The sequence below is a fragment of the Pan paniscus genome, chromosome 2 (assembly GCF_029289425.2).
Source record: "Pan paniscus chromosome 2, NHGRI_mPanPan1-v2.0_pri, whole genome shotgun sequence".
Lineage (NCBI taxonomy): Eukaryota > Metazoa > Chordata > Mammalia > Primates > Hominidae > Pan > Pan paniscus.
Genome location: NC_085926.1, coordinates 154,894,978 through 154,918,763, shown reverse-complemented (window position 1 = coordinate 154,918,763; position 23,786 = coordinate 154,894,978). Strand labels below are relative to the sequence as shown.

Sequence of the window (23,786 nt, the reverse complement as noted above, 5' to 3'; positions counted from 1 at the left end):
CACTCACTATCACGAGAACGGCATGGGAGTAACTGCCCCCATGATTCAATCACCACCACTGGGTCCCTCCCATGACATGTGGGGATTATGGGAACTACAATTCAAGATGAAATTTGGGTGGGGACACAGCCAAACCATATCAGTGAGGGTTCATAGCTTTTGACTAAAAAGAAAAAGATGAAGGAGAGAGGAGAGGCCAAAAGAGAAGTTAATGTAATGCAGGTGAGGGTGAGGGAAGTGGATAAAACCCTTCCCTGTAGCCTAAAAATTATGCTTTATGGGGAAATGGGGACAATTTAGTAAACTGCATTTAAGATACATAAGTATCTTAATACTTAATACAGAGCCAAACAGATGCAGATGTATATTATTTATATCTCAGAATAATTTACACATAAGCAACTTGCACCTAACTTTAATTACGATTAAGCTTTTCCTCTAACAACATTCTTCATTGTTCCCATCATGTTATGGGCAAATTGATCACAATAAATCTCTTTCTGTATTTTTTCTTGGAGTTTACCAAGATAAAGATAATACAGCATCTAAGAATGCAAAGGGTATCAGAGCTATTATAAACAGTGTGTGTTCTGGCTGTATGGTTGTAGGCCACATGCTGGTGTAAGCGAATTTCTCCAAGTGCTATATGTAGGCAGTCTTCAAGCTTAAACACATATGTCCTTATAAAATATATTTGTACATTTGTTATAGAGAATTTAAGACATATTTTACTATAGAAATAGTTTTCCCTAAGGATGGAATTAGGTGCCCCCGTCAGCCAACAGGACACTTTTTAACCCACAATATGGCTGAAGGAGTGTTGCACATTCACAGTTCTGGGCAGAGTTCTGACCTTGGCCACCGAGACCTTGTGTCCCAGTAGGATGGGAGCTGAGGGCTGTCTTTACAAGAATTTTAAAAATGGCCACACTTTTCTCTGACATCATCCTTATGCCTTGCTGCATCCCTCTCCATCCATAAAGGAAACCCCTTTCACCAGTCCCAGTGTGTCCGTGACCAAGCTGGCCAGACTGTCTTCACCTGCAGAATCCCATGATTCGAGAAGACCTACTTCTTTTCCTTTCATTGAAGATTCTTCCCTACCTTTCACTTCCTCAGCTGGGTGTGGGGAAGAAAGCAATGCCCAAATAAATAGATTTGTACTAATCAATGAACGATTTGCTAGTTACTAATTCCCTTATTTCTCCAAATTCAGAAGTTCTGCTAGTTTTTTTCTAGGGTCACCTCTGGCTTTTTACATCGTTTTCTTCTCTTCTGAAATACACAGCCTCTAAACTGCACAATTTGTGACCTCAGCAAGGGCTCTGCTCTCCTGAGGGGTCAGGGAGGAAGGTTGGTGTGTATCTGATACTGCTTGGATTTATGAAAGCACACAAAGTCAGTGGGAGTGAATGGGGCTCTGGCCTTTGGTGAGCACATCTGGTAGCCTGGTTGGTTGTAATACTTCCACAGCAGTGGTTTGGTACTTTGCCAAGTGGCAGATTCCTAGGCCCTACCCAGACCTACTGAACCAGAATCTCCTAGGGTATTATCAAGCATCTCTATATTAAAAGTGTTTCCTGAGCCCAGCTGCTTCTTTTGGAGGGATGTTCACACCTCCAACTGCTTAAGGAAATTTCTTATTTAAAAGTCCCATTGGTGCTTCAAATCAAAGCTTCAAGAGCAAACTTGCTAAGCTGAGACAGGGTCAGTTTACTGAAGGAAAAAAGTGGAAAGAGGAAAGTCAAGTTCAATTGTGAATTTTAAGGAATGTCTGCAATCAGGTGATCACAGGAGGGAAGGGGAAAGAACCAAAACAGAGCTAGAAAAGAGACCGAATAACAGGTTGCCCTGGAGCCAAAAGACCACCATTTCAAGACAAGTTAGGACAGTAATGTCAAAAGCTTCTGAAGGCCATTTGTTCTTCAGAATATCTTTTTTGTTTTTTTAAATGAAGTTTTGCTCTTGTTGCCCAGGCTGGAGTGCAATGGTGCAGTCTCAGCTCACTGCAACCTCCGCCTCCCAGGTTCAGACGATTCTCCTGCCTCAGCCTCCCAAGTAGCTGGGATTACAGGCACCTGCCACCACACTCAGCTAATTTTTGTATTTTTAGAAGAGACGGGGTTTCACTATGTTGGCCAGGCTGTTCGCGAACCACTGACCTTAGATGATCCATCCACCTCGGCCTCCCAGAGTGCTGGAATCACAGGCATGAACCACCATGCCCAAATGAGAAGATCTTTTTAACCCTTAGGCTCACCATGGAGTAAGCCATGGCTATTTTACTACTACCCACTTGACATAGACACTTAACCCAACAGAAACTGACAGGGTGTAGGAGCTGGAGATTCTCATATTTCTCATATCTCTTAGGCTTCACTACCTATAAAATCCTTTATCAAAACAGTAAATGTCCTGACTTGCTCCCATTGCCAATACCTTCTCCGTCCAGCACTCAGAATGATTTTTCTACAGTGTCACTCTTCTGCTTAAATACCTTCAATGGTTTCTCTTCATTGCACTGAAAACAGCACCCAGACTCCCAAAGGCCTGCAAGGCCCTGCATGATGTGACCCTGCCTGCATCACTCACACTTACTATGCCACTAGCCACGCTACCCTGCTGTCCTTTCCCAGAACTCACCAACTTGTCTTTTGCTTGTAAAGTTCCTCCCTGGCTCTTGGCCTGGTAACTTCCACTTGTCTTCCTTTAGGAAATGGGCAGAGTATCATCTTCGAAGTCACTTTTATGACCACCCTAGCCAAAGCAGGCACCTCTTCTATCAATTTCTACTACTTCATATCCATTATCACAATTTATAATTATTCTAGTCAGTTCTCTATTTTTTTGTTTTACTGTTTGTCTCTACCCTTAAAATATAAGCTATGTACTATGTACCCAGGGTACATAGTACCTGGCATATAATAAATGCCCAACAAATAATTGACAGACTGACTGAATTACCCAAAGTGATCCATTCATTCATTCACTCATGCAACAAATATTTATTGAGTGGATATGTGTGGCAGGCTCTGGGCAGTTAGAGGACAAGGCAGACAAAATCTGAAAGTAGCCTAGAAAAAAGAAGAAGGCAATGCTTATGTTTAGGAGTAACCCTGTGATCACATGATAACCTACTGGTCTACAAGGACATTTTTTTAAAATTTATTTATTTATTTATTTTGAGACAGAGTCTCACTCTGTTGCCCAGGCTGGACAATGGCATGATCTCAGCTGACTTCAATCTTTGCCTCCCAGGTTCAAGTGATTCTTGTGCCTCAGCCTCCTGAGTAGCTGGGATTATAGGCATGAGCCCCCACGCCCGGCTAATTTTGGTAGTTTTAGTAGAGATGGGGTTTCGCCATTTTGGCCAGGCTAGTCTTAAACTGCTGGCCTCAAGTGATCTGCCTACCTTGGCCTCCCAAAATGCTGGGCTTACAGGTGTGAGCCACCGTGTCTGTCATTTTTATTTTTATTATGTGACAGACATCATGTCTGTAAACTTAGTGTCACCAATTACCAAGTAAATGTATATTCTGGATAGACTAAAGCAGAGAGAATAAAGAAAGTACAAGGGCAATAATACAAGAAAAAAAAGAAAGGAAAAGAAGAAGAATAGGAGTTAGGTCAGTGATGTCACTATTCTCTGAAAGCTGATAGAAACTGTCCTTCTCATTCAACATTTAGAGGGTAAGATTATAGTCATAATAATTTTTTTAAAAACATGGCAAAACATATACATCCAAGTGAATGCTATTTCAAAGCAATTCCCCAAGAAAGCTATATATATATTCTACTGAGGTTACTAATCCTCAAAGCATTCATAAAACTCCCTTCTTCAAACTGCAGTCAGAGATAATTTATTAAGCATAGAAAAAGGGGGAAAATTTACTTTATTTTTGATCCCCAATAGTATTTCCCAGGTTGATTTCCCATCATATTCACTGGACTTATTTTCACTGGACCTATCTGAGACTGTTTCAAATATTCAGTGTATTCCTAAAGGATAAAGATCTGTCATACTGACGAGAGTCTAAAACATGTGCTTAAGCCAGTCCTTGGAGAAGAGTTCCAGAAACAATTAGACAAAGACAGGTTCTTCTCAATGACTTCAGTGAAGGAGACAGCATTCAATCTGACTAAACAATTAAGCCTAATTAATCTGGCACCATTGGAAATATGATATTCTGGGTAATATAGGCACTGCTCAGATAACCAAAGTTCTAAAGCAAATACTTTGAAAATTTTTATTTATTCCATGGTGTCTTTTCAAAGATGTATGATGTGTGTCTTTTGTATAGAATACATAACTGATTTTAATCTTTCTGACTATATACGTTAGCATATATAGGTTTTATCTCTGCTTACACATGCTGAATCTTTCAACTATCATTCCTTTTTTTATTAATAAGCCTGGCTCTTATACATTTCATTGTTATAAAATTGCAGCTTCTAATAAATGGCAGAGGAGGTGGGGTGGAATAGTCAGTTAAGTAGAGGGTACATTTTCGGTGTTGAAGGGCGAAGAGTAAATGGTGGGGGGATATCAGCTCTGCAGTTGCTAATCTTATTCAATAAAATATAAGTAATTATAAAATCATCCCAGGACGGACGAGAGATAAGCCTTGTTTCCCTATGAACTACACAGACTTCCTGCTTGCCTGGTGTAGAAACAGATTTGGTGCCCAGGGAACAGTGTTGGCAAGAAAGAGTTCTGAGACAAAAAAATCTAACTGCTACCCACTACCCTGGTCCCCACCCCCAGACTCAGCAAACAGGTTTGCAAAGGAGGACTCAAAGAAAAAAAAGATTGTAACTCTTCTAAATTATATTCATAAAATAAAATATAAACTAAAATATAAAAATGATAGGAAGAATGAAAAACAAATAACCTATCATGTGCCTTCTGTGCACAGAAAATGATACAAAACAAAAATTCCTGCCCTTATGAAACTTGTGTTCTTAGTTAATATAATAATTATATCAGTAAATGTAAATGAAATAATCTCTTAAAGAAGCCCAGATTTTTAAATCAATGAAACAAAAAAACCCTAAGATTTGTGCTATATATCAGATATGCATTTAAAACAAAAGGATTCAGAAAGAATGAGCAAAGGCATAGCAGGCAAATGAAAACAAAAAGAAAGAAAGTAAGGTTGAAATATTAATTACAGATAAGGTTAAACACAAATTAACTAAACAAAAGTATCTTGGAAGCCTGGACCAATGTACTTCTTAGTATCCTCGATACCACCTAAGGAGGTATCTTTGCTTGTGCCATATCCTCCAACAAGATGTGCTGACAGACAAGGAGGAGAGAAGAAAAGTAGGAGCCAATAGAAGGAAAAAGTGATATAAAAAGATGTTTTCTGTTGGAAAAATGATAGAATCTACCAATCACTGACCCAGGTGAAATTTAGTAGTACAAGTATCACACGTGCTCTGATTTTTTTTTTTTCAATAAGAATTTGACACCAAATGCAACTTGGGCTTCATTCCTACTTTCACCAACTGCAACTTTACCAAGTCATGTAACCAACTGGAGCTTCAGTCTAATCACTTGTAAAATGAGGTGGTGGGATGCAATGACCTTGTAGGAGAAATATATCTTTAGTCCTGTGATTTCACTATTGTTATAATATGTCAGACACTGATGTTGCAAATATATATGGAATACTAACTTAAACATAAAATGTTTTTGTAAGAAATTATTGTTTACTGCACCTTTCATTTTTCAGTGTTAAAACCTCTTCCCTTGTCTGATTCAGAAGAGTTTTGGTTATCTCCAGTTCATTTTCTGCAAGGTTAATTCTTCTCTTTATGTCTTCTTCTTGCTTTTCTTTCACAGTCAGCTCTTCCTGTAATGCTTTATATATCTGTTGACAAGTCATTAAAGAGTGTTCTTTTTCCTTAAGCAGCATAGTATGCCTAAAAAGAAATAGGAAAAACACCCACCAACATACATTATATACTACATTTTATATTTACCAAAGATGTATCAAGAGCTCATTTGAAATTATAGATTATAACTGTAACTTTAAAACATTAAAAATTTTAAAAAAAGAATGGTTCTATAATGTTAATATTTTCCCATCTAGGCAGTGGCAACAGCAATAACCAACTGCAAGATAATATAAGCTTGAATTAGGTATTTTATATGTAAACAATAAGAAAATAAAAAATGATAAGTGCCTTTTAAATAAAATGTTACTTAAATACAGTTTTAAGTTCAATTATTAAAAATATAAATTTAAAAATTGGTAATGCATACTGTGACTCAGAAATAATGGATTCAAACTTCAGTTTTTTAAGTTCTCTTTGACAGTCATCAGCTTCATTAGATTTATTCCTAAAATAATACAAAAGAAGTTAAAATATATTATTTCAAAATAAAGTATATGTTTTTCTGTAGCATTATTTTACTCATCAATAGAAGAAATTTCTTAACATCTTCATATTATTATTTGTTTAAAGAAATAAACATTCAGTTTACTTCTATACTGGCCAACAAAGCTTCTGTCAGACTGATTTGCATGTAAATAAAAAGTATAAAATCTGCACAACACTAAAAAACAAAAACAGATAAACAAAACCAAAACCCAAAATACCTATGTGAAGGTATTGGAAAGTGACTAAAAGCAGGGAGATTCTGGAGGAAAGTTGACACTTGGAATGAGGTGACAGCATGGGGTTGGGCTATTAAAAATAATTTTAAGCCTGAGGGCAGCCCCCAGTCAGCACCCTGCAGGGGAACGAAAACTCTTAGAGAAATCTTCAGTCTTTCTGGCCCATAGAACCAGAGGCCATGGTATTTGGGGCAACCACAGCTGTTAGAAAGTAAAGAAAGGATGCTGAAGAGGCGAGAGCCGGAGAAAGAGAGTCCCAAATACTCCACATAAATTCTGCCCCTAAACTACACATGTATTAAGCAGATTCCAAGCAGCCTAGTTAAAGAAAAAGAACTGAACTGAGATTGAGCTGTTATCCTGGACAGAGATTGCCATTTGAGGTGAAGCAACACCACTTCACCACTCTCAACAATAACAACGACAACAATATTTTTTGGAGAAATATAGCAGAATCCAGACTCTCTATAACATAATGTTCACAATGTCCAGAACATAGTAAAAAAGTATTCAGAAAAGTGTTACTCATTCTAAAGAGAAAGACAGTTAATAGGAACTGACTCTGAGATGACCCAGATATTGAAATGAGCAGACAAAGATTTTTGAAGAAGCAATTATTCACTTTGCTCAAAGACATAAAGGAAAATCTATTCTAATTAATAAAAAGATGAGAAATCTCAGCAGGCAAATAAAAACCATTAAAAAGAACCAAATGAAAGATCTAAAACTGAAAGAAAACTTTGCCTTGATCTTATATGATTGGGTTTTGTAACAATACTCAAAAGGTTAATATATTAAAATTTTAATATCCAATTTAAATGTATTCAGACTATTCATTAACTCATTAAATCATAATCTGAAAATATCTCAAAATAGCTTGTAAATTACACAATGAAATATGTAAGATTATCAATGCCCTCCTTGCAGAATGACTTTAATTTCTAGTAATAATGTAAAAATCATCATGAACATACACAATATTCATTTATTTTTAAATCTTTTTATTATAAAATATAACAAAATTGTAAGATACAGAAAAGAGCATAAAACAATTATATAATATAATGAATTATTATAAGAAGAATACTCTGGTGATTACCATCCAGGTTAAAAAATAAAACCTTACCAGCTACTCTAGAAGTCCTTTTTGTCCCTGGTTCCAATCATAGCCAACTCCCCGCTCCCTAAAAGTAACCATTCTCATGAATAATATTGTAATCACTGATTTTCCTTAGGGCTTTATTACCTAAGTTTTATCTCTCAACACTATATTTTAATTTTGCTTTTATTTTAAAGCCATTATAAATGTTCTCTGCCACTGCCCTATTTTTGTAAAAATGTCTCTATTAAGGTATTGTATTGACATATAATACACTGCACATCTTTAAAGTGTATAATTTGATACGTTTGACATATGTATATTCCCATGAAGCCATCACTACAATCAAGTAGCACATGAGCAGATTCAGAACCCAGATCTGGGCTTCTATCACCATTCCCTATTAGAGGAACCAGGACTACTCATAGAAATAACTGATTTCAAGGCTGGGGCAAAGTAAGTATATCTGAAATATTTTGTGATGCCAGAAAGTAAGAAAGTGTTTACAAAAGATGATGACATAATATTCTAATTTCAGAAGAGCCAGTTTGAAGGGGCTTCTACTTACTAAGCCTAGAACAATCTGAGCACCAAAATAATTCAGTACAGTAATAAATTATAAGCCATTAAAAGAAAGGAATTGATGAGTCTGTACAATAAATAAATAGACGAAGGTAGGATCTTGCTTACAGTAGAATGGTAAGGCCTAACTAGTAAATGGGGAGGATGATCTGGAATTTTAAAAAGTCATCATTTAGCAATCGCTATAGTAAAACTGAGATCAGGCAAAAATCACTAATGGATGCTATATCTAAGGATAAATTTTGGTGAAAAGCAGTATATTTACATGCATTTAAAGTGTCTCTTCTAGACTTCTTATTAATCGAAAGAGAACAAACCCCCCAGTAATTATGCAAAAAAATTGAGCAACATCTTGATCAGGTGATCAAAATTAACATCATCAGTTGGGGTCAAATTGTTATCATGTGCCTCCAGATGTGATGCCCTGAGGACACATCACCCCCTATGTGGTTTTCTGGCTAAGAATACATATCCTTAATCTAATAGAGAGGAATCATCAGACCAATAAAAATGAAGAATTTTTTATTTTTAAAAAGTGTGAGGGGTTCTGCATTCTTAAAAAATTCAGTGTCATTAAAAGACAAAGACAAAATGTGGAAATATTCTAGATTAAAGGAGGCTAAAGAGATATCTGAGTAGATGAACTCCAGATTGGATCCTGTACTAGAAGACAAAATGTTATAAAAGATATCATTAGGTCAACTGACAAAATTGAAATATGGATGGTAGATTAAAGTATTGTATGTAAATTTATGACATTGATTAGGCTGGCTGAAGTATCTAGAGGTAAAGGGCTATGTTGCATGTAACTTATCCTCAAAACGGTTCAGGAAAAAAATTTGTGTGTGTGTGTGTCTTTCTGTCTGTGTGTGTGCAGAGAGAGAGGGAGAGGGAGGAAGAGAAGGAGCGTAAAGAGGGAGAGAGAGAGAGAAAGCAAATGAGTTAAAATGTTAACACTAGGTGAAAATGGGTAAAGACTATCTGGGTGCTCTTTGAACTATTATTATTTTTACAACTTTTTGTAAGTTTGAAGTTATTTCCAAATAAAACATTAGAAAAGAAGAAATAGAAAAATATTAACATACAGTTAGAAAAATGGGCAAAGGCTCAGGTGAGTCACAAAGAAAAGAATACAAGGAGCTAGAAATGCAGGGGTACAAATTTTATCAATTTTAAAAGTTATAATACCCACTATTGTCCAGGAAGCAGAGAAATGAGTATTTATAAACACTGTTGAGATTACATATCTGTATAGGCTTACTGGAGGACAGTGAGTTATTATGCATTAAAAGCCTTAAAAATATTCAAGTTTGATTCTAGCAAAAATTACACTAAAGAAATAACTGTGTGTGAATAGACTTAGCTACGTGAATTTTCCAAGTGCCTTACTTATACAAATAAAAAACTTGACATTCTAAAAACAAGATGTTAATAAGTTATGGTTCATCCATAGATTGGAATATTATGTACCCATTTAATAATTTTCCATAAATGTATAAAGTAATGACAAGGAAAAACGTCCAGGATATATCACTAAGCAAAAAGTTCGCAAAACAGTAGATAAAGTGGCTGGGCACGGTGGCTCACATCTGTAATCCCAGCACTTTGGGAGCCAAGGCGGGTGGATCATGAAGTCAGAGTTCAAGACAAACATGGCCAACATAGTGAAACCCTGTCTCTACTAAAAATACAAAAAGTTAGCCGGGTGTGGTGGTGTGCACCTGTAATCTCAGCTACTCGGGAGGCTGAGGCAGGAGAATCGAGTCAACCCGGGAGGCGGAGGTTGCAATGAGCCGAGATCGCACCATTGCACTCCAGCCTGGGTGACAGTGCGAGACTCCATCTCAAAAAAACAAAAACAAAAACAACCCAAAACAGTGCATAAAGTATATTCCCAATTATGTTAAAAATGCAAACTACTTAGAAAAATGGACTAGAGTTCCCTCCCCCTCAAAGATACATCAAAGATACATCATTGTAGACTGAGAAATGGAGGCCAGAGACAAACAAGTGCTTTGCTTACTTTGCCTGCAGCTGGGTGCAGAGGCATTGGTGGAGGGACTGGTTCTTCAGTACCTTTACCAGGAAGGAATCTTGACAGGAAACCATGTCCAAGAAATTAAAGATCAAGCCACACGCCTCAAGAAAACAATGCTGCTGCTGCATAGCCTACTTTCCAGGGGTCCTAAAGCATTTGATACTTTCCTAGATTCGCTACAGGAATTTTCGTGGGTAAGGGAGAAGCTGGAGAAAGCAAGGGAAAAAGCCATGACTCAGCTGCCTGCAGGTGACACGATGACTGGGATCCCCTCGCACATCATCAGCTCCCCAACAAACTGGCAGATTAATCAGCCGACCCAGAGGCTGGGCCCTAAGTGGAAGTCCATGGTGCTGTCTTTGGTACTGTTCTAGACAGATATCTACTGCTGTAAGGCCAACCATCTCCACAATGTGCACTTGTAGGTGGTGGAGGCCTTTGTCTGTTGGTGGCAGCGCTTTGAGAAGCAGGCAACTTTCCAGAGCTTGCACAATGGGCTGCAGGCATGGAGGTAGACCTCTTGGTGTTCCTGCACATGTTGGAGTGAAAGTGCCTCTGCCAACCAGCTGAAGAGCATGTCTCCAAGTCACATGGACTGAATCCTGACTTTCAGTCAGAACAGGTGGTTTTTGGTTTAGTTTAGGTTTGTTTTTTCTTTTTAATGATCCTCAGATGGAAAGAGAAAACAGCGTTTCCACTTGACATTACCTGAAAGGCCAGATTACTCAGTAGATCTCCCAGGTTGGTTCAACAATTCGTTGTTTTTAATTGCTTGAAGATTGCCTTGTTATGATTGCACAGCTTTAAATTGTGTGATGGCCTACTAGACTAATTAAAATAGATGATTTACTAGACTAATTAAAATAGTCTAGTAAATCATAGTGGCTCACAAAACCTCAAAAAACAAAAAACCCCAAAGCCCCATGTTATCACATTACATGTAGGTGTCTTATATGTAAAACATTCACTTTTATATTGCCTGGGAACTGAAATGTGGACTTTATTATTCATGATAAGAAAATAAAATGTAAATTACTTAAAAAAGGAAAATGGACTAGAAGAATATATCAAAATATAACTATGACTTTTTTGTATATCCTTGTAGTTTCCAAGTTTTACACATTTGCTTTGAAATCAAACAAAAATGTTTCTTTTACAAATGCCTTTGAGATTCAGCAGCCCTACCACAACTTTCACTGTATGTTCAGACTGTTATGTACACTTTCCCAAATCTAGAAGCAGGAACAGAAGAACTCCTTTTAGTGGTTATTTTACTATGTAGATAATAAATTTGGGCTGCATTTTTTTAAAGCCACCTATCATCCTAGGAAGTCCCCTCAGCATGGTTCCTTCCCCTGCCCCACACCAGTTAAGCCAGTCTTTTTATGGTCTACCTTCGTTACCCAATTGTTATTTTCACCTTCATTAGGATGGATAAATTGGATGGAATAGAAAGAATGTCTACATCTCTTTAAGCATTGCATTCCTTCTTTTACTCTTAGCAAATAGTGGTAATCCTTTCTCTTCAATTGCTACAAGTAAACCTTCAGAAAGGTCCCTGCTGCTCCTGCCAATACAATACAATACAATACAATACAATACAATACAATACAATACAATACAATACAATAGCTAGCTATTTCCCCCCACTTTGAAAGGTGATGCTATATGCCACTCCATTCGCTTATATGGAACAGCCATTCTTAAACTAACTCCTTGATATTTCCACTGTGCAGTCTCAAAGGCATCTCAACTCTAACAAATCAAAAGCATTGTTTTTGATTCCTCCACTCCCTTATCTGCTTCTTTCACAGAATTTCCCACTTCAGTAAATGAAACAAACACAACGATGATAGTAAAAGGTAACACATTATGTATCTTGTGCACTCCTCGAAGAAGCCCTTATTCCCATTTTACGGTTTAGGGAACTGAGACCAAAGAGAAAGAGAAAAGAAACTTGCCCAAGTTGACGTAACTACTAAGTTGTAGTGCTGGGATTTGAACCCCAGCAGTCTGGATCCGGAGTCTGAGCTCTCAGTCACTGCACTTTGCTGCCTCTCAACTGTCTACCCTGATGCAAAAAGGATCAAGCCCGTCTTTATTCTTTCGTTTCATTTCCAGTCTTCTTGCTCCCCAGTCACATTTTCTCTATCAGTAAATCAGATTGACCTCTGACATATATTTCTCTCCATCTCCATGCTACAGTCTTAGGCTAAACCATAATTACTTCTCACTTGCATGAATGCACAGCCTTCCCACCCAGACTCCCTGATATTGCTTTTACTCCTACTCCAGTCCATTCTTGAAGGAGCAACCACAGTGACCTTTTAAAAAACAGATTAGATTACTCTCTTAGAATTCTCCCCAAGCTTCCCATTGCTCTCCTTATAAATCCAAACTCCTCAGAAACTCTTTAGGAAACACTGGTCAATTTAATTTCTTATTGCTGCTGTAACAAATGACCACAAGCTTAGTGTTTTAAAGCAATACAAATTTATTATTTCACCGTTCTGGAGGTCAGAAGTCCTAAAATCAAGGCGTCACCAGGTCGTGTTCCTTCTGAAGGCTCCAGGGGAGAATTCATTTCCTTACCTGTTCTAGCTTCTAGAGCCCACCTGTATTTCTTGTCCTGTGGCCCCTTCCTCCATCATCGAATCACATCACTGCAATCTCTGTTTTCATCCTCACATCTGCTTTTGTGACTTTGACCCTCTTGCTTCCCCTTATAAGGATCCTCGTGATTACATTAGGCCTGCCCACATAATCCAGGATAATTTCCCCATTTCAAAATTCTTTTTTTTTTTTTTTTTGACAGAGTCTCGCTTTGCTGCCCAGGCTGGAGTGCAGTGGTGCGATCTTGCCTCACTACTGCCTCTGCCTCCCTGCCTCCAGGTTTCAAGAGATTCTTGTGCCTCAGCCTCCTGAGTAGCTGGAATTACAGGTGTGTGCCATTACACCCAGCTAATTTTTGTATTTTTTAATAGAGACAGGGTTTCACCATGGTGGCCAAGTCATACTCCTGGCCTAAAGGGATCCACCTGCCTCGCCTCAGTCTCCCAAAATGCTGGGATTACAGGTATGAGCCACTATGCCTGGCCTCAAAATTCTTAATCGCATTTGTAAAGTCCCTTTTGCCATGTAAGGGAACATACAGATTCCAGGGATTAGGACATGAAACTCTTTGGGGAGCCGTTATTCTGTCACTACAACTGGCCTTCATGTTTTTTGAACTTGTAAAACTGATTTCCAAGAAACGTAGGGTCTTGTCTTGATCTCCTTCCTCCCAGATGTAATCATGGCTAGCTCCTTTCTGTTATTCATATCTTAACTTAAAGATCATCTACTCAGGGATGCCATTCTGACCACTCTGTCAAAAGTATACCACCCCTCTCCACTACTCACATTCTATTATGCCTATTTTATATTTTTGCGGCACTTAGCATTGTCTGAAAAGTAACTCTATGGAAATGTGCCAATCTTGTTACTCCAATATCTAGTGCCTGCACACAATAGTCCTGGCTCTCAGTAAACATTTTGTATTGAATAAATAAATGAAATAAACATAGCCTGTTCAAGTTAGGACCATGTGAAAAATGGATCTGTACACTGACACTGGAATGCCACCAGGCCACCTTCTGCTTGCCAGGAAGAAATTTTCATGAATGAACAGGAAGGTGAGAGGAAAATCAGGAGGATGCTGATATTTATATCTCAATAATAGAGACTGTCCCAAGAACAGATTGGTCAACTGTCAGATGCTGTTGAAAGGCCAAGTAAGAGCTTTAAAAATTAGTACTTTGTGATGGTCAAAAGTTTACTATTGTTCAAATTATTAGTTAAATGAGCAGTAGGTGACTGTTAATGAAATTAAAATGTAAGTCCTGTGTTAGCTTGCTTAGAAAAAAAAAGGAATTAAAGTGTAAGTACATTACAGAGGTTCTTAAATTAGAAAACATTTTTTTTTAAATTTTTTTTGAGACCGAGTCTCGCTCTGTCACCCAGGCTGGAGTGCAGTGTCGCAATCTTGGCTCACTGCAACCTCTGCCTCCCGGGTTCAAGCAATTCTCCTGTCTCAGCCTCCCGAGTAACTGGGACCACAGGCACCTGCCACCATGCCTGGCTAATTTTTGTATTTTTAGTAAAGGCGAGGTTTCACCATATTGGTCAGGCTGGTCTCGAACTCCTGACCTCAGGTGATCCACCCGCCTCAGCCTCCCAAAGTGTTGAGATTACAGGCATGAGGCACCGCGCCTGGCCAGAAAACATATTTTACATAATCACTTAGACATATTCTTAGTGACAGATTATAAATCATTTTAAGTGAATTTTGTTCTTATCACATACATGAAAATAAATATATCCATAGTGTAAAGCATTCAAGCAATATATAATAGAGTGAGATAAGAATTTCCACACAGCCCACACTTTCATTTCTAGAGGTAACTTGTAATCCTATCATTTATTCAATGTATTTAAATCCATATGCATGTGTATATGCATTGGTATTCATTTTTAGCATGAATGGGATCATTTTTCTGATATTTCTAATCTCCCGAATTCCTAATAGCCTGCCATAACTGTCTGTTCTTTTATGGTTACAATCCTGGACATACTTTGGGGGATATCAATTATACTTATTCTAATATCTGTTTGCTATTTAACAATTTTCTAGGGTGTTAAGGATTTTCTGTGTGAATTCATAGCCACTTTTTGGGGGGACTTGGGGGGAGGTGTTTCTTCACATACCTAGTAATCTTTGGTTGTGTTGAATCCTCAGACTTAAGATCTTCCGTTTGCTTGTCTGCTTTGCTGTTTATTTTTGCCCTGATTGTTTTTAGAGGTGTAATGAAGGGGCAGGGTATGCTACCTGGTGGGGGCACTGGAGGTTTGTCTTGGGCTGTGGGGACCCTGGTCTCTCCTGGGATTCAGTAGCTGCCAGGCTGTTTGACTCTAGTCCACATACTCATTGTGTTAGTCTGAGTATAGATGCTTCTGCAAATGCTGCTTCACACAGGGCTGATTGATTGTAGAGTATTGATGAGGGGCCAGCTGGCTTAAATGGCCCATATGTAATTCCTCAGAGTGGGTTTCACTGGACCACCTGAATCAGTATCATGTGGGGAGTGCATTAAAAATGTGATTGCTTGGAGCCACCCCAGACATAAATATAGAACCAGATTATCTGTGGAAAAGGAGCCCAGAAATCTGGTCCTGAGGCTGAGTCTGTGGGAGAGGCCATACTGTAATATAGAATTTTAGCAAGCTACCCATGATTCTTATGTAGATTGGAGTGTGACAACCACTATTTCAATGATTCACCAGGTCTCACTCCCTTCTCTGTGTTTTAATTAATTCCGAGGAAGGTCCTGTCTATCCCATGCCCACCAGTATCACCACTCAATTGCTCTTCACCTGGGTTATTCCTCAGTAGAGTTTACCCTTTCTACTATCCTTTCTATGTATTACCTTTCAGGAATTCCTAGAAATTTCTCACCATAAATGACAGTCTTTCTTTTAAGGCTTATTTATCTATCTTTATCCTGGAAGTTACTGTATAATTGCAGAAATGCTGATGATGTTTTATCAGTTTACAAAACTGATGTTTCCTACACATACAAGACCTTCTTAAAAATTAAAAAATGGGCATAATGCCCATTTTTTAGAAATGTGAATTAGGAAAGATAGAGCCACTTAAATGGCTTCAGGTGCTGGAGACCTTTCTATATGCTACCTGTCTCTAGCTCTTCCATCTATCTATCTATCTATCTATCTATCTATCTATCTATCTATCTATCTATCTATCTACACACACACACACACATATTCATATATATATGAAAGTAATAAAAGTATATTTTATATCCATATATGTTTAAAAGCAATAGAACTAGATTTTATAGTCTTCATATTTTTCATTATTTCAGGGAGGTGTTCCCTTAATTAATCTAGATATTATAGTACTTAAAAATAAAATTTGTAGAAAATTTCATCAAGCTCTCAGAGCATCATTAATGCTCTACCTCTTTAGCAAACACTACTGGTTACCTGCTGAACATTCACTACAGCTTATTTCCTGCCCATCAGAGTTCCAATTATTATTTGTTCTAAGGATAAATCTTGCTTGGTCTAAGGTAATTGTAGCAGCCCTGTTCCCCTTGCCAGTGGTTCACTTAGGAGAGGATATGTAAAGGGTTCTAGACAAGGAAATATAAGGAGAATGCTGTTTGGTGGCATCTGATAATTCTTTTTTCTCACTTCTAAAAAGACACTAGAAAACCAGTCCCTTCCTGCCTGCAGGCACCATATCCAAATGAGGCCTCTAGAGTGGAGGAACTGCAGCCATCTTGCGATTATAGGGACCTGACTTAGCTTTGGGTTGAAGCCAGTGCTGAGGGCAGCAGGATGGAGACAGAAAGAACATCAAGATCCTTGGGGATATTGCTGAGACTCTTATCAACTAAAACTGACATTATCCTACCTCTGTTACTTGTAGCCCAAAGCATTCTGATAAAATCTCTATTTTTAAATACATAACAACGTTCTTTTAAACCTTGGAAAATATTTTCTTAAAAATCTTGGAAAAAGAACCCCAGTTTCACCCATTTATAAATTGCTTCTTCCTCTTATTGTCAAAATTCACAAAACTTATATCCAAATATTTAAAAATCTTTAAACAACACAAAGAATTAACTTACAGGTGACAAACATTCCTATTCCCAGCCTCCACAAAGAATGAGGATTAAAAATGGAAGAAACCTGATTTCATAGCATATTCCAATTCCTGGAAGTCCAAAGAGGTTTGAGTGTGCACAGGAAATCTTGAGTTTACTAACAAATTGTATTAATATATCAAATTTTTTGAATGAATTGTTTTGACTTCAAACTTATCATTACAAAAATGGCGAAGCCACACATTTGACTCTAGCCTCACCTCCTGACCTCTGAGCAACCTGAGGCTTTAGCATTCCCAGGCTTTGATCCTAAATGCCCACACTCCTCAACTTAATCCTAGCAGTAAAGGAGAGTAGATAGAGTATAGATGGAAGAGCTAGAGACAGGTAGCATAGAGAAAGGTCTCCAGCACTTGGAGCCATTTAAGTGGCTCTATCTTTCCTAATTCGCATTTCTAAAAATGGGCATCATGTCCATTTTTTAATTGTTAAGAAGGTCTTGTACATGTAGGAAACATTAGTTTTATAAACTGATAAAACATCATCAGCATTTCTGCAATTATACAGTAACTTCCTACAGATAATTACTTTGATGGACTTTAGTGGTGTATTTCTCCCTGCATCTCCAATCTACCCTGACTCTCACCATTTCTCAGCACAAATTATGTTAAAATTATAATAAACAAAAATATCACAAAGCATGTGTTAATATTAAATGGGCAGGCTCCATGCACAGTCATTCATTGCTTTACAACAGGGGTACATTCCAAGAAATGTGTCATTACGCAATTTTGTCATTGTGTGAACATCCTTGAGTGTACACAAACCAAGATGGAATAACCTATACACACGTAGGCTATATGATTTAGCCTATTTTTCCTAGGCTACAAACCTATACAGAATGCTAATGTATTGAATAGTGTAGGTAATTGTAACACAATGGTAAGTATTTGCATATCTAAACATATCTGACCATAGAAAAGGTACAGTAAATATACGGTATTATAATCTTATAGGACCATCTTTGTATACATGGTCTGTCACTGACCAAAATGTCATTATGCAGAACATGAATATACAAAGAATTCTGTGCCAACTTATTCTGTAAAATATCAATTCATGTCACTACCAGTAAGTTTATTCCTTTTCTTCACTATGCTCATTTCTATGTTAAGCTTCTTTCCTAACTTTCTAAGACTCCACTTTATATGCTAAGTCTTGGTATGCCCACAAATTCCCTCTTAGCTTAGTTGTGTGCTAACACCACCTCCCTATGCCTAGACTGTGCCCTCTTCACTTCTTGAGCTCCAAGAAGCAATCATCACACAGTAGCTGGGGCCTGACTAGACTGCTTTCCACAAGAGATATCCACATGGCCAAACCCCTCCTTGATGTTATTAGAGGGACAGCAACAACGATTTTTTTTTTTCTAGCAACCATCACCTTGTTTCTTTTCATGATTTAAAAAAATCTCCCAAAAAGTTACTTCCTGGGCCTAGGGGGTCTTCTAAGGACCCCCGTCCACCAATTCCTTCAACCCCAGCCATCTACACAGACACTTGAACTACTATACTTACTGTACTATTAACCACAGTGTTATAAAGTATGAATATTTTATTTTCCTTTTCAGAAACAAACTATTTTGTTACAAATAATCCAAGTATACATTAATTTGATAGGGTATTTTTGGTATTTGTTCCTTCTTGTGTTCAGTATTTTATTAAACACATTGATTTTAGGAGTAGTTCATGGTCAACACAAATATTTGGTTGCTAAGCATTCTAAATATTTATGTTTTTATGAGGTTCATCCTCCTAAAATATAGGAACTGAAAATCATATATATCATAAAGTAAAAGAATCTACTTACTTTTCAAAGATTATATATATACTATTTTAGTATTATACTTATAGATATACTATGTTTATGCTATAATTTTTGAAATTTCTGAAATAAAAGTAATTTTTACTTATTTATTCATTTTGAGACAGGGTCTCACTCTGTTGCCCAGGCTGGAGTGTAGTGGCATGATCATGGTTCACTGTAGCCTCAACTTTCTAGGCTTTGGTGATCTTCCCAGTTCAGCCTCCCGAGTAGCTGGGACTACAGGTGTGTGCCAACACGCATGGATAATTTTTGTATTTTTTTGTGGAGACAAAGTTTCTCCGTGTTGCCCAGGCTGAAAATTAATTTTTAAAAGAAATAGTGTTCTTGATTTTACATCATTTTCTTATCACGTGTTTTCCAATATTTCTTTCTCACTTATATCAAGCATAAGTACTTCAGCATTTCAAAGCTACTCAACTCTCTCTTTGAAGCTAAAATTAGTAATTTTGAGATACAAGTTCAATATTGTTTCTTGTGGAGAGATAATAAAGAAACAAAGATAAGAAAAAAGTTCAAAGACTATTTCACATTAAGTTACTGCATTTGAACTATCAGGGAAAGCTTTAATATATGGATAAGTAAGTTTCTTATTGAGAGAAAGAAATCCTCCATGTATTTAAAAATATTTAAAGGTTCTTCAATATATAATCTAGGCCAGTAAAGTGGGCAAGAAAAGCAGCAGTAAACTATTACCCACACCAGTAAATCACTGCCAAAAGAATCACAGAGAACACACCAGGGTCTTTATAATTCTTGTCATTTCTTCCTAATTCTTGCCATTTTGTAACACATCTACAGAGCACTGTTATCTTATAAGTTGTTTAATATTCTCCATCTTACATAAGCATTTCTTTATAGTTGTCCATCTCTGTCACTGCCTTCTGAAGTTTTAATCCAAGTGCCTCTACTAGACATTGTAAATCTGAAATGACACAATGTATTTCATCTGATTAGTACATTTTAAGTGTCCAGATATTTTCATAGAGTAAACCATATTCTTTTGTTGCTAGTCAGCTCCTGAAGAATAAGGCAGCTGCTTATTCCACTTTGCCTGTGTGTCCATATGCAACTTATCATTGCCTACTCAGCCCTCCCTATCCTAACACCCCACAGACTTAATGGGTTTTGACAGGCCCAATTTGTTGGCCTCTTTCTGCCCCCACAACCATGCTGATTTTCAAACAGCTAATAGGCTAAATTTTACTAATGTTTTCAAAGGAAATGTATGTAGCTGACAAACATAAGAATTTCTGATCACGTGTCTTGTTTCTAAAACACATGATTGCCTGAGCTCACTTTTGTGGTCTGGAACTGTGAAGCATGGCTGAGTCTTCCTGCTAGAACTAAAACAGACAAATCATGTTCCAGGCTCATAGTAAAGAACGTGTTAACTCTGGGTAGCATCTAAAAGGCATTTTAGTGACTTTCAAAACCAAGAGAATACAAGCAGGAAACTGGCTTCCATAGAGTCTTTAACTGGAGAATGTAAGCAGTATTTGAGGATTATTATTCAAGCAGCCCTGTCTAACAAGTGTGTGAATGCAGAACTGAAACCATAGCAGAAAGAACAAATGGCTTGAATTATCTAAGTCCTTCCATTGTCCTGTGTGTGGAAACTGTGATCTGAACCCCAGTCCCAGTGACAGCCCTTGCTGGTACGCTTTTTGAGAATAAGTTATAATGGAAAACAAACTGATAGACTGGTTGGTGTCTCCAGAAAAAAAATGTTCAAAACACTGGAGTTGTAAAATTTCTATGTTCCATCTGTTCAGGTGTTTCAGTGACATATTTTAATAGTAAACTTTAAAATCTTTATGCATCCATATAAATACATAAAACTATATAAATCGGCATTCTTAACTTTATTTTACAAAGAGTTAGTTCCTTAAATTAGAAAATAAATTCACTCTAAACAAATGTTTTAATTAGCATTTACCAGACATTTGTATAAACCTTTGTTTATCCAGTGCTTTTACATACATTAATTTTTGTTTCTTAGTTTACATGTTTTCTTGTTCTTATTACATTAACTTTATCTATCTCTAAGAATAGTTTGCTTAGCATCTCTAAAAAAAGTTCTCATTTTTTAAGTCACCCATGGTAAGGAGAGGGAGGATTAGAGAGTACCTGCTACTGACCATATGGAAGTTTTGCATGATATAAATTCAGAGGATCAGACCAGCTGAATCAAAATTAAAATGTACATGTAAAAAGTGTGATAGATAATGGTGGGAGTATAGAGAAAGAGCCAGGTGAGTAGGGAGTCATGTTGAGGTGGGAGACAAAGGCATTCAGACTAGCATGTGGCGTTTCCTGTAGAAGGCAAGATGGTCAGAACAGAAGCTGTGGTTACAGTCCAGGCACCAAAAAGATTTGACTCCAGTATGTTTTCAGAAATGTCTTATTTATCAGACAGAGCAAACTTCCATATGTATCCATCCCATGTACATTTGTAGGGTTTATCTCCTGTGTGTGTTCTTCTGTATGATTTCACGTGGAAACTTTTAGTGTATACTTTGTTGCATATGTCATAATCACATCTGTGTATCCTCTGCTTCCTTTGAGTTATCCACCGATTTCATCAGTAAAGGTCTCTTCCCAGGCTGCACTATGACCTAAGGGAGATTCTCTTGCAACAATGCTTGTTGCAAGGGGTGGGCACTGAGTTCATTAAGGGGGGGGTGACATTTCTTCAGGATAATAATCTGTCCTCTGTTGTTTGATCACAGGTTCAATTTTTTTTCCTATGGTATAGGCTTCTTATATGATTCAATTACAGGTACTTGCATGCTACTATTTGAATTCTCCATTTCCTCCAACAAGGAAACAATGAGAGGCTGCTGGAGGTAACTCATGTACATAAAGGGGACAGACCATACCACCACCAGGCAGGATCCCTAGGCTCCGTATTCTGTGCCAGGAGAAGGCAGCTGCCATCACTGGTGGCATGGAGAGTGGCACGCCAAAGGGCTGCATGCCCAGAGAAGAGAGTGAGTATTTTTCATCATGGGCTAGAAGAAGGCATGCTCAGCTCTGGAGAGGCTCTCCAGTTCAAGGATGGGAACTTCAGAGAGGAAGAATTCCCAGCCAAACGGGTGAACTCCACTTGTTTACTGTGAGGTCCACTGGCTCCATCTGTATTCCATGCAATAAGCCTTCCCGGGTCTGAAAAAACTTATTAGGTAATGGTGTAGAGTAGATGACCCATACTTGTTAGGTTTTATTGATTTCATATAATTTCATGTATAGTCACAACTACCAAGAAAACTCTAAGGATTAGAGTAATTAACTTATCAAGGTCACTCAGCTAGTTAGATCCTATAATTCAAACTCAGGTCTGCCTGATCCTAAAGTTCTTATATCTCTCACACTTGAAATATAAACTCTTGAAATATAAAAGCTGCAAGAGAATATGATATTGTCCATAAGAGTGTGGTAAGTGTGGCTACAAATCTGTTACCATATTCCCAGAATCCTTAAAGAGGTATACTTAAGACAAATGAAAAGAATTACTTAACAATGAAATATGCAGTAAACTGGTAGAATTTCTAACTCCAAAAGGTGGTTTAGATTTTAGTTTTAGAAAGCTTAAATATATATTATAGTTAATAAAAATATTAATAAAATTATGGTGTTACTGTGACTGATTCCATGAGAATATTTCATCAGAGAGAACGTTCACACCCTACTATTAAATGGCCCCTGGTGCTTTTGTCAGGATATGATCCTAAACTAGATGAAGCATAGGTCTGAGCCCATATGATAAATTTTATGTTATTACTTCTAAATGCAGCTATAAATTAAAAGGAAGACTTATCTTAAAATGAACTTCAAAGAACTGGTACTTGATATGTAATTTTATGCAGTTAATTCTCAATTACCTGAGAATTAGTAGAATAATAGACAGTAAAAATGGCAGCTAATTCAAAGCTTTGCTCTTCTGAATGAAATATAAACATCCTACTAGTTCACTATAGGTTCTGGTAGACTAGTCTGGTCCTTTTGTTTTTAGAAGCAGAGTGCCCAGTTCCTGTCCTTAATAAATAAAGAAACACCATTAGGATAAGCTGCAGAGAGATTAAGCCACCTGCACAAAACAGCTCCTTCAGTTTCTGAGGCAAGGAGTTGTTAAATAAGTGTATTATTGTTCTGCCCAGTCCTTCTCTATAGTTAAAGAAATTCGACTTTAATTTTCTGTCACTCAGCATGACATTGGATTATGAGGCACAAGGCCCTAAATGCCTACAAAAATAAAGGAAGCATTGGCTTTAAACACCATGCAGATGTAAGGCAGAACCCATGGAAACAATCAAAAATTTACAACAGCAAATTCTACTATGATGTGACTGTGTTCTTTGCAGATATTAAATAAGAAGTAAATGATTTTAAATGAACGAGACAGAAAGAGTTCTTAACCTCTCTTCATATGAAGCCAGCTGTTTGCTGGATAGCATTACACAGGCATCAGATTTGGGATAATCAGTCATTTAAGAGAATCCTGCTATCCCTACAGGTTTCTAGAAACTACAAATATAAAAGGTATTCATAATTAGCTATTTTATAGGCTGATATAAAACTTCATAGTCACTTGGAGGGCATATTAAGTTAGTATAATGTTTGAGAAAACAGTAACTAAAACCTAGATAGTGGAAAGTTATTTCAAGCTTAAAACTTACTGGATAAAGAAAACGCAAAACATTTAAAAATCTGGTTCAAAGTGCTATGTGGAGGAAAATGATTCCAGGTTAAAGTAGCATAATGGAAGAACAAGCAGGCAGATGAACTGGCACCCAGAGATCAGGGAAATCTTTTTTTTAATGTAAAATAGAAGGCTGTACTTTTTTATTGTATAGGTAATTGAAGACAAGGAAAAACAAGAACTC

The 23,786-nt window shown here is 37.3% G+C and overlaps 1 protein-coding gene and 2 pseudogenes across 6 annotated transcripts in view; 1 reads left to right on the top strand and 2 right to left on the bottom strand.

Moving 5' to 3' along the window:
* LEKR1 (leucine, glutamate and lysine rich 1) overlaps positions 1–23,786 on the bottom strand; it is a 219,317-nt gene that overhangs the window by 41,185 nt on the left and 154,346 nt on the right. For all 6 annotated transcript variants that reach the window (XM_055110616.2, XM_003830645.3, XM_063602993.1 and 3 more), the window contains exons 7-9: positions 19,744–19,825; positions 6,272–6,349; positions 5,725–5,928 (exon numbers count right to left, since the gene is read on the bottom strand). In XM_055110616.2, the coding sequence (XP_054966591.1) occupies positions 5,725–5,928; positions 6,272–6,349; positions 19,744–19,825 (364 nt within the window). The remainder of the gene's footprint in view (positions 1–5,724; positions 5,929–6,271; positions 6,350–19,743; positions 19,826–23,786) is intronic.
* On the top strand, positions 9,799–10,892 carry LOC100986311 (death domain-containing protein CRADD-like; annotated as a pseudogene).
* LOC106634626 (Krueppel-like factor 3) lies at positions 21,195–22,136 on the bottom strand (annotated as a pseudogene).